Below are 11,510 nucleotides of genomic sequence, written 5' to 3'. Positions count from 1 at the left end.
ATCCCTTTGGCCAGTTTGGGTCAGCTGTCCTGGCTGTGCCCCCTCACAGCTTCTTGTGCACCTCCAGCCTTCTCAGTCAGTAGAGCATGGAAAACTAAAAAGTCCTACTAGTGTGAGTCCCTTTGGCCAGTTTGGGTCAGCTGTCCTGGCTGTGCCCCCTCCCAGCTTCTTGTGCACCTCCAGCCTTCTCAGTCAGTAGAGCATGGAAAACTAAAAAGTCCTTGACTAGTGTGAGCACTACTTAGCAACAACTAAGTTGTTAATAATAACAACATTGTTCTCACCCTAAATCCAAAACACAGCACTGTACCAGCTACTAGGAAGGAAATTAACTCTATCCCTGCCAAAACCAGGACAGAGGTAAACAAACCAAGACAAGAAAGCAGCTCTTTTAAGTATATTACCAATTATACACACACACACAGGTATTCACATAATCAAGTCTGAACAAGTTCTGTCCCTCATGCTATGTAAGGTTTCATATCACTGTCACCAGTCTCATAACACACAATTATTTCTCATTGATTACTTAGTTTCAGACCATCAATAAATCTCCCTCCCTACCCTGAAATCACAAATTACCGCGTGTAATTAGTTGTAGAAGTAGTAAGTAGAAAAATGGACCAAATCTAGTTCGTGAAAATAAATTGCACGGCTTCATCATGAACTTCGAGTTACCAGGTTAATTTTTAAATGCTTCTTTGCAGAGATTTTTGCAGCCTCCTGTCTTGAAGAGACACCAGTGACTTCTTAACTGCAGTGCCTTCTCCTGACAAAATAAACAAAGTTAACAAAATAATAGATACTTAGGCAAGTGTTTTCCAAGAAGGACTTATGCACTCAAATTAAAGCATGGGGTTTTTTTGTGGGAATCACTGACTGTTTGTGGTTCCCAGAGGGTCTGTGAATTGACACCTTTTTTTTTTTTTTTTAAATAGACTATTTACAGCTACCATTGATTTTCCATAGGAATTTTGGGAATAGCTGCGGGGAGAGCTGTTCAAGGGCTACAGATCTTGGAATCCCCTATGGCAATATTGGCTGTTGTCTTGTTAGTAGTATTTCACTATTTGCATCTGAATGTCTAACTCTTGGCCTGTCTACAGTTCCTGTGCTAGAACTTCATTTTACCATCCCTTCAAGAAGCCTGACCATATTGCAAAATAATGGAAAGGCTTTCAGATTTTATGGAGGTGACAAACATTTTACTAAATTTTCTGACTTTGTTGCTTGCTCATAGGAAAGAGAATGTAAGAAAAATCTTGGCCCTGGGCTGGAAGTTAGGACTGATCACTAATTTTGCTTTAGGCTGTGCCCTCACCCACGTGATTTCAGTGGTAGATCTACCATTGTTTCATGGCCAGTCGAGATAAAAGCATCATTTTTGTCTGCATGGAGGAACTAAATCTCTTGGGATTTACTTTGGTTTTCAAAGGATACCCTCAGGAAAATCAAAGATACTTTTTCAATGATTGGCTTTGCTATGATTTAACATGTAGATGAAGCAGAGCTCTTCTTACATTAGAAAACCTTAGGCCTACGATCATTTCAAAGGAGTCTGCTTTCTTCAGTGTTTTGATATAAAAATAGAATATTGCCATATTGGCTGAAAAGTGTTTCAGGATACAGTCAAATTTCTGCAGGGAATTAATGCTCAATTCACCTTTAATATATTTGAGAGTGTTACACAAACTGCTTGGTGTACTTGCTTATCATTATGTAGCAGCAAGTACTGGGAACAGAACACAGGTATTCATTGAAATAATGGACTGAAGATATCAAAGTGCGTAACTGCTCAGTTTAAAATCTTCAAACAAATCCCTTTTATTAGTTCCACTTAATTTTTCAGAATTATAAATAACAGTACAGATCAAGTCTAGTGAGATGACAGCTTTGCAGTATCATGACAACAAGAGCAGTGCAGAACAGGTTGCTTTTTTTTAAAGTGGTATTGTAAGAAATAGTGCCTTCCCATGCATATGAGATTTAGTGATATCATCTGGCACACATCATTTGGGAAACACTTCACTTGGAATGGGTTGGCCATTGAGAACAGCCAGCATATTTGCTATTGCTTCTTCTGCCATCATACGGGTAGCTTGGACGGTTGCGGTTCCAATGTGAGGGGTTATGATGATGTTACTTAATTTTAATAAAGGATGATCTCTGTAAGAAACAGAAAGAACAGAATGTATTACACAGGGAATTTACTCTGCAGCTATCCCATGCTAGTTGTTAAGAACTGAACCTCAGGAAACAGCAATAGCATGTTGAGATAAAAGGGCCACAAGCACAGAACCAGCAGAAAGCTGTGGGAAGCTTGCTTACCCATTTCTTCTTCCTCTCTATTGGTCTTGTTGCCTTGCCTGTCAGTTAGGCTGGCAAAGAACTGACAGATGTGGGAAAGGCGAATAGTCTGTCATTTATTAATGACTGTGTGAGACAGGCTGAGGTTTTGCCTTTAAACAGTGAGAGAGACTCCCCGTGGAGATCAAGATTATGAGCATACTTTTGCACACAGTTTAAAACATTTCAGATTAATAGAATGGAAAACAGGTTTCTCTACCTTGGCAGAGGCTCAGGGTATGTCACGTCCAGAGCAGCAGCCCTAATAACCTTATTCTGGAGAGCTTCTACCAATGCATCTTGATCAATAACTGCACCTGCATCGAAATGAAATCTTGCTATTGTGACGAGTTAATGAACATGTTTTTACCTGGGAGTGGGGAAAGGTCTCAAGGGTCTAGTGAGAAAAATTACAGGATCTTCATCTTGTTAGAAAGTAGAATGTCTTTCTAATAACCATTAACCAAACAAAACAGAGATTTTATTTATTAATCTTTAATTAGAGGAGGATTATGGTCCACTGCATAAAGCTTTTTCCGAGATGTGACTGGTTTCAGTCTTTTCCACATTTTGACACTGACTTCCTGTATTATTATAGACAAATCATTTAATCTCTTCAAGCTTTCCACTCTTTTATCTCTGCTTTGTTTACTGAAACTATAATCTCTCTCTTATATGCTTCTTCAGTGCCAACAGATCTGTAATCCCATGTGAGGTTTCTTTTCTACATAGCTGTTCCAAATGAAACTTATGTTTTTCTTGTACCCCATTCATCATCAGTGATGATAAACCTTTCAGTTATTTCCACTAAAAAAAGCTGTCTTTAAGATAAGGCTAAAGAGAACAGAACATCTGCCGAACATCCCTAAATTCCAGAGGACCTTTGAACACATAGCATCTGATCTATGATAAGTCATTCATTTGTAGACTGCCAGCTACTTCATGACTCAAACAATACAGGGGTACCACAGACTGAGGTTGGGGGGGAGAATGTCAACATAATCAGACAAAACACAACCTTAACTGTGGAGACACAAACAGTGCTTTTAGACCGTCCTACCTCGGCTGATGTTTACAAGAGTAGCTGTGGGTTTCATCAGCCCCAGCTCCTTTTTCCCGATCAGTTTGTGAGTCTCAGGAGTCAGGTTCACAACCAACATAACAAAGTCAGACTGCTGCAGCAAGTCTTCCATCTTCTCACAGTAGTGGGCACCAACTGCCTCTTCCTCCTCCTTTCTTCTAAAGGAAAAATGCACACACACCCAAATTGATACAACTATTTCTAACTGGTTTTACCAATCATCAGTCAACCCTAGGAGAGATCTGGAACAGCACAGAGATTGAGAGGTTTGAGGCCAAGGTAAAGGAAAAGACATTGATAGGTACAGATGGTGGAAGGGAGGAGGGAAGGATGTGGGCTAGAGGGAGCAAGAGGCTAGAGGAGTGGCGGGACACTGAAGGAGTGATGTATGTGTGAAAGCAAAGCACATAGGTGTTACCAGGTATGGGAGGTTGGGGATGCAGTCAGACCCCACTCTTTTCTCCTGCATCTGTGCCAATCCCTGTAGATTCTCTCCTTGCCTGACATGCGAGTTAGGACTTGGGGTGGAAAAGGAATAAAGAGGAAGTGAAGTCTCAGAGAAAGGGAACTATAAAACTAAGAGAAGTTAAGACACTTGTCATTGGTGCCAGTGTGATGAGTGATCTGGCTGGGCTGAGGGACTGGCTGGGTGGGCCAGGAATGCTGCCAGAAGCCTGAAGAAGAGTTTGGCAGGACAGGGGACACAACGAGGGCACAAGGCCTGGTTTGCTTGGACAACATCTTCAGAAAGGTTACATGGCTCTTGTTCCAAACTGCTGGTAGCTAACCAGGGCAGAGCAAGTGCAGGAGGTGAGGGGGAGCTGCTTCTCGAGGGGAGCAGTAGGGAGCCAAAGGGAGGAAGCGCTGGCACGCTGGTGCTCCTCATGCTGCTTATAACTGTCACAAGTGCCTGGTGTTGTGCGATCTGGTATACTACTTATATAGAACTTGTTTAGCACAACTTGCTTAGCATTAGTAGCTAAATTTGCTGAAGCCTTAGGCGGCAAGCTGTGAACTCTCACCTAGGTATGTTGAACTTTTACCTAGTCCAGTAAAAGAAGGCACCAGAGCCGGTTCAAGACAGAAGGTAAGGAAGCTACATGCATCAACAGAAGCTGCAACCTTAGAGGTAAGAAAAGAAACGGCCCGCCTAGAGACAATGAAAGGACCTAATGAAGAACGGGAAGACCCCAGACCCTAACATTACTACTGGTCTGAACTGTTGCATGAGGGGGGGGGAATTTAGGTCGCAAGGGTATAATTGCCTAGGGATTTCTGTGTTCGAGGTCCCTCTTTGGAGGCACACAGCTAGAGCTGTAGCACTATTAATAAAAAGGACTTTATAGACGAATCTCTTTTCGGCTTATTGATTCAGCGGAAACCTGGAGTCGAACCCTGTTATGGTGGCCGGCATGTGTAATTTCCGTAACACTAGGAAGATCGGGGACACAGCAGAGCTGTGGTTTCCGTCACTGCCCCCTGACCAATTACATGCAGAAACCAGACGTTTTTACCTCCGGTTCCTGTTATGGTACAGGATCCTCATGTCGAAGGCTCTGGCTCTCTGAGCCACTCTGTACCCAATGCTGCCCATCCCGATGATCCCAAGCGTCGCTCTGGTTACTTCCACTCCCAGCCAGTCAACAGGAAAATACTTCGTGTCTGGAGAAACCGCAGTCTGGCAGCCTGAACATAAATACATGCTAAATGGGTACAAACCAACCATAAACACAGGTTTCGGGGAAAGAAAAAGTTTCTCACCATCACAGCAATGGGGGTCTGGAGCACCCCTTACAAAACATCCTTGCTAATTTTGACCCGTTTATAGAAGGGCCTGGATGATGCCATTCCCTGCAACAGCCAGGGCTGGAGTCAGCAACACAGGGGGGCTCCCGGATGGGTACTGTGCTGGGAGGAATGGCTCCTCAGAGAAGTAACTCTTCTGTGGCTGGAGTATTTTCTTGGAAGTTCAAAAATAGCTTCTTTGACACTTACCACCCTGCAAGCGTCGACTTCACTTTTTTTTAGCTGGGGTAAGTCTCACCATTTCTCTCCTGGATCACAACCCAAAGCAGCCCCACTGCTTGAGTGGGGTGAAGGTAGCAAATTCCAGCTCAGCCAGGGATCTCTATGAGCCTTTATACAAAGAACTTGAGGTCCAGCAAGACGCAATAGTAAGAAAACATCACGGCGAAAGAGGTGTTATTTCATGCTTAGGGGTGGAGCAGCGGTGACAGAAACAGTATGAGTCCCTGAAGACAGAGGCAAGTTCTTGTGATAGTCTCTACTGACACCTTCCTTCCCCTGAAAGGCATTGCGTAGCAAGGGCATGCAGGGAAAGGACCTACCTTTAAGGACACAAGCTAATGTTGGTGGTACAGTTTGGAATAACTTTGTCAAAAGGATTATCAGCTACTTCAATAACAATGGTGATGCTCTTCTGGAAATACAACCCTTGGTTTAGACAAACTCTTTGCAGAAGCAGGAAAAAAATGAAGAGTTATACTAATTACTGCTCTAGAGATGTGGACATGGCCATTAATGCTTTGTACTTTCCTGTAGCTCCTAACACTTGTTCCAAGGGGAAATGGCGAAGTGGTGACATTTGATTTGGATGCATTTTGTATTCAGTTTTTACAGCTATAAACAACCCACCCAGTGAACAGCCAGAGGAGAATTAAGCCCCAGACATTATTCCAAACAGGCTATGAAAAGTGACTTTAAAATGCATAATTTAGACAAAGGCCTTACTCTTGTCACCATTGCCTTAAAAAAAAGCAGGATGTAGGAAAAGCACAGGCTTCTGAAAATTGAGTCCTCAGAAATTTTTTTCCCTGTAAATGCATCCCAAATATTGATTTGGACAGATCATCTGTATCATAGTAAAAGTGAGATATGCCAAAGAAGTAGCTAAGATCCAGGAAAATTTAAAACATTACCTTCCACTAGTCTTCTGGCAGAGGCCAGCATCAAGGCCATTCCTATGTCTGCTGTTGGGTCTGCCACGGCCTGTGGGGTGTTGGTCACTTTTACGCCAAAGTTAGAAATCATTTTCAAGTCTAAGTGATCAACTCCAACCCCAGAGTTTCCAATTACTTTTAAATTAGGCAGGCTTTCTAGAAGCTCCTGGTCAATAGTTGGCCTGCACTCAAACACGAAAACAGATTGGATTTTTTTGCTCATTTCTTTTTTGTTTTCAAGAAATTCCTTCATGGTGATAAGGCGAAAGTGTTTCTTCAAAAGTGCTGCAAGGTTTTCTAGCACACCATGAGTTCCTCCTATATCCAGAATCAAAACACCTGGCAACTCTTCTGCCATGACCTGCAACAGGGGAATAGAAGAAATACTCCTTTGTTTAGGAGAACACCCTTAAAGGAGTGTAGTGTAGTGTAAATGATGCTGTAGTGATCATTTAAATTCACATCTGTAAAACAGGAAACTGATGGAACTCAATACAGAATAAACCCACAGTCACTTAGTACTAGCGTGGTACATTAGACAACTTCCCAGTATTTTCACCAAGTGCTGATTTAGACTATAACACGAAGGAATATCTGCCCCCTTAGATCTAAATCCAGTCCTACAAGGTGGTGTTCTCAAATAGTTTCATTTTAGTCCTGAATCAATATTGATTTCACACAAATCTGGTAGCTTCTCAATCTCATTCACAAATTCATTTCTATAAGCAGTGGTGAGAAGCAGAGGCTGCTAGAAAGTTACTCAAAGTTCCTTGCCTATTGATTACGGTTGGTGAAGCCGCAGGTAGTGTAGGGAGACGCGAGGCTCACATGGGTCTGACAAACATCTGTCAGGAATGGTATAGGTCTAACAAATTTGCACGAGGAAGGGCCATCCTTGGACAGCTGCTACACTGCTTGCCTTCAGTGTTTTAACCATCCAGATCTGTACCTGAACTTACCTCCTGCAAAATGTAGCACACCCACGCCTATACGCTGAACCAGTGGGGAAAAGCACTAGAGGTGATACTGTAAGTCCCACTGACAACACAGTCCTACATACTAGAGCTTTTCCCCTGCCCAGACAGTTTTGAGTCCAGTCCTCTCTGCAACACCCATGCAAATGTATTGTATCCTTCAATAAGATAGGGGCTCCACAGATAGCCACACACCTAATTAGATGCAGCCCTTATTGACAAAAATGGTAGCTGAAGATTTGCTGCATGTCTTAACAACATTCGTGTCTAATCTCCTACAATTCTGTTTGCCGTGCTCCACTCGCTTTAGGTCTCTATCCCATACTGTGTCCTAGACTTGGGTCCAGGAAACTTGACGTTGTGCTAACTGGATCAGAACAATTTTCCACAGCAGTGTGCCGCTTTATTCTGGGCACACAGTGCTGGGCAGAGATTTCCTGCTGCTTCAGTCCTCTTACACAAGCCTTCAGCGAGTAACCAGAGTTCAAACCTGTGACAAAAAGGCATCAATGTAGATGGGAAGTTTCTGTCAAACCGTATTTACCCTTGTCCTGAGCAAACTCAGTCTTATCCCAACTGCATCTATTAAATGCTTACAATCTCGACACCAGTAATACTGCTTTATCCTGGCCTTGACCTGCATTTCTGCCTCAGTTCCAGTCTGCTGCTGTACATGGGCTAGAAGGGGCCTCCATGTTACGACAGGTCTGCAGTTCACCACGAACAGTGTCTCCGATAACACTAACTGGTTCTGAACAGCAGCAAACAAAGCAATGAGGTGAACAGTGCAACCATATTGCAAAGGAATACCACTTTCTTAAATATATGTAATCTATTTCTTGCCAACTGAAGTATTTTGAACCCTGTCAGCCCCATAAGGTTGTGAAAATGGTGCAAATTTCCCCAGCTGAAGTCTGTATGTTTCTTAGAGTATCACACAACATGACCTTAGAAGGATAAACTAGATTTGTCCTCCAGAATGAATGACGCATAGAATAAAAGACAAGATTTGATGTCAAATTGTGACAGCGTTGTCCAGCTTCTTGATGATCAGAACCTGATGCTCCTGCAGCAACTTACTCAGACAGGATGGCAACTAAACCTTATGCTGTTAAGTGATGGAAAACTGGGTGCCAGATATGATCAACTGACTGGCAGATGCCAGTAAGGCAGCACTGTATTACACCATTCGATTTCATCACCAATTCCTCCTCCATTACAATACATCACTCATGAAGGTCAGAGTCAGATCCGCAATCATTTTAGAAGCACTTTCTAAACTTCACAAGCAGAAAGATAATTCATGAGGAAGACACAGTGCAGCGCAGCGAGAGCTGGTTTAGCTTTAAACAAACCAGATGATGCACTAGAACCAGGCTAGTTGCATGTAATTAATCTTTTCATTAGTGTGGACATGCTGAGGCCACCACAATCTCAGACATGTTTGATGCATGCGTGAACCATTCATAGACTGCAGCTTTGTTTCAAGACCTGGGGTTCTGCTAGTACCAGGTACAATCTTAAAAAATTATATTGACAGCAGTAAACTAAAACCACTTAAAGGAACTTTGCAGAGGGAAGTGGGCTCTCCAGATACCAACCTTGGTCTGAGGAGCGCTTACTGTTCGTCCTCCAGCACTACCTGGGCATGTCTTGTACCTCTGTCTGTAATCCACACTTCTCCTGTGACAGTGATATCCATGAGAAGCAATAGCTGGATGAATAAATTTATAAGCCAAATTTGGCTGGCCAGACATTGAGGGAATCGGTTTTAACAGACCGAATGCTTTGCTCCTGAACATAATTATTCAGGTATCAGATGTCTTGTCCAGTGTGCTAAATGGAACACCTGTTAAGGATATGACAATTTTGGTTTTGGACTAGTATCATCTGCAGTATCGCTAACTCTCTTTTTATTTTTTTTAAAGCTGTCTCTCCTCGCATTTTCTATTTACATAAGATTATCTGATTCCATGTGTATCATGCATCTATGATCAAATATAACACTGATAATAATGCATGTCTACTGATAGTAAGTTCTGGTCCTCGCATTGCAGAGACAACTTTTAAAATATGAATCAGATTGAGACAAGTGGGCAAATAAAAAGAGCGACGTGTAAGTATTAACTTTGGTGTTACTGTGTTTCTAAGCTGGCCTTCTTTCTTTTGTGGAGCTTGACTCACTACTTACGTGCAGATTTGTTGACTGGCACTGCTGTATCACTCTGGACTTAGCCAAATCATAGCAAAATAAACCTACGTAACTTTTCCTAGCTCTGTTTTAAATTAAACTTAATAGCATGCGCTATCCGGAATAAACTCCCCCCACTAACTCCTCTATAGAAGAAAACGAATTACGTGGACACCAACCAAAGAATTGACCAGGGCGGGTTTCTTTCTGACGGTGTTCCTTTCACAGCTCGATCTTACCGCAGCTGGAGGAGCCGACAGCTCACAGGTCCTGCTCCCTGCAGGGCACACCCGCTCCTGCCCTCTGCAACTCCCGTCCCAGGCCCGGCAGCTGCCCCAGCGCTGCCTGAGCCCGGCTCCGGCGGCTGGGACTCCCCCACGCTGCTGCGGGCGCTCGCCCAACGCCTGTCCTGCCAGCCGCCTGCGGGCGGCGGTCTCCGGTAAAGTCGCTGGAGGCTTTCAGGGAAGCTCCGGCGCGGCCTGGCTGCGGTCCGCCGGGCAGGGGCACCGCCGGGAAGCTCCGGCGCGGCCTGGCTGCGGTCCGCCGGGCAGGGGATCACCGCCTGCCTCTGCGGGGACAGCTGAAGCCAGGGGCTTTTGTCCGAAATGGGACTCGACTACCTTCCTCTCCTCCCACGCTCCCGGTGCAGAATTTTCTGGAAAGGAGATTCCGCAAAATGAGGACTTTGATAGTTTTGGAGAGCTCTGCAACTCTGGGGCAAAGTAATTCGGCGCAAGTTCACACTACTGGTCCACAACTGTTCCCCACGGCCCTAGCTCAAGCTTGTGTGGATTTTTTGTAGTGGAAAATATGTGTGCTTTTCCCCCTGTCTGCTGCAAGCGAACCTTTTAAATGAGCATACAGTGTAGAATAACATATATGCTTTTCAGGAAGCAAAAAGATTGGCCCGGGATGCCCTATCTCAATGGCCAGCTCGGTTCTGAAACCTAATGCTGAAATGTCCTGGTTTCACTGCTGATCACTGCAACAGAAACATTTACCCAGTGTGTTCCAGTACCAGCATTTTGGCTACGAGAGATGAGAGAGCATAATGGTACCAAAGTGTGACTACTGCCAGGGGCTGGGCAGCGCAGCTCCCATGGGCAGGGTTAGTTCTGGGTGTAGGGTGTACCAGAAAGAAACACAGAAGATGGACATACAGTTGTGACCCAGCTGGTTCAAACATACCTGTATTTTCACACAGCACTCAAGCCCCAACTAGCACTAGCTCAAGCATGAAGGTGTTTATTGCTGCAGGTTAATATATTGACAAAATCTTCCATAACCAGGAGATGCATGCAGCTGCTCTCTCTGTTGCAGTATCTCCTTGATCAAATCCAGTGGAGGCACAGGGAGTTTTTTAACATCCGCAGAGTGGTCAGTAGCAGAGATTTGGAGGTTTGGGCTGTGGTGACCTCCATTTCATCCTCCCGGTGCCACCCAGCAGCACCGCTCGGGCCTGCTGCACCGGCTGCCATGGCACGGCTCCACGTCCCACTTGCCAGGGGAGATGCCCATGGCCCCGGCCAGCGGACAGGCAGCACAACCTGCCCACCCATTTGGGTGCGCCTGTCTCCTTGGGCAGCAGGGACACCCACACAAGGCCACCTGTCATTTTGCTTGCCCTCCAGGCCTCAGCCCAGGAGCCAGGCCCCAGACCTGGCCCCCTCGCTTGGGATTGCCTCCGCAGCGCGTGGGATGGGGGCAGAGAGACCCCTGAGAGGACAACACCTCCGCCTGGCCCTGGTCACAGCTGCCTGGCCCCAGCCCTGACGCGGGGGGCTCTCGCAGGCCCCGCCATCTCACTTCTGCGGCGACGAGCAGTGACACCCCAGCCCGGCCTCTGGTACCTCGGTCCCCCTCCCCCGCTTAGTACGGCCCAAGCTGTTCTTCCGCCCCTCCCCGCCCGCCTTCACACTTGGTATGATCCAAGCGGCCGCTCTCGACCTTTCGGCGCG

The 11,510-nt window shown here is 45.1% G+C and overlaps 1 protein-coding gene across 3 annotated transcripts; it reads right to left on the bottom strand.

Annotated features, from left to right (window-relative positions):
• Positions 1–1,818: 1,818 nt before the first annotated feature.
• Positions 1,819–9,801, bottom strand: LOC103897213 (probable 2-ketogluconate reductase). Of its 3 annotated transcripts, none has more exons than XM_009277193.2 (7): positions 9,720–9,745; positions 8,963–9,210; positions 6,367–6,748; positions 4,942–5,113; positions 3,407–3,585; positions 2,567–2,663; positions 1,819–2,166 (listed from the first exon to the last, which is right to left on the bottom strand). In XM_009277193.2, exons 2-7 carry the CDS (start codon positions 9,161–9,163, stop codon positions 2,010–2,012), a joined length of 1,188 nt encoding a protein of 395 aa, XP_009275468.1. In that variant the 5' UTR covers positions 9,164–9,210; positions 9,720–9,745; the 3' UTR covers positions 1,819–2,009. The 3 variants fall into 3 exon arrangements, with proteins under 3 accessions (XP_009275468.1, XP_009275469.1, XP_019327047.1); XM_009277194.2 differs by having other exon boundaries at positions 3,407–3,582; XM_019471502.1 differs by lacking the exon at positions 8,963–9,210 and having other exon boundaries at positions 9,720–9,801.
• Positions 9,802–11,510: the final 1,709 nt, after the last annotated feature.

The sequence above is a fragment of the Aptenodytes forsteri genome, unplaced genomic scaffold, assembly GCF_000699145.1.
Source record: "Aptenodytes forsteri isolate BGI_AS27 unplaced genomic scaffold, ASM69914v1 Scaffold338, whole genome shotgun sequence".
Taxonomy (NCBI): domain Eukaryota; kingdom Metazoa; phylum Chordata; class Aves; order Sphenisciformes; family Spheniscidae; genus Aptenodytes; species Aptenodytes forsteri.
Note: the sequence above shows the minus strand (reverse complement) of the source record. Positions and strands in the feature narration are given on the sequence as shown.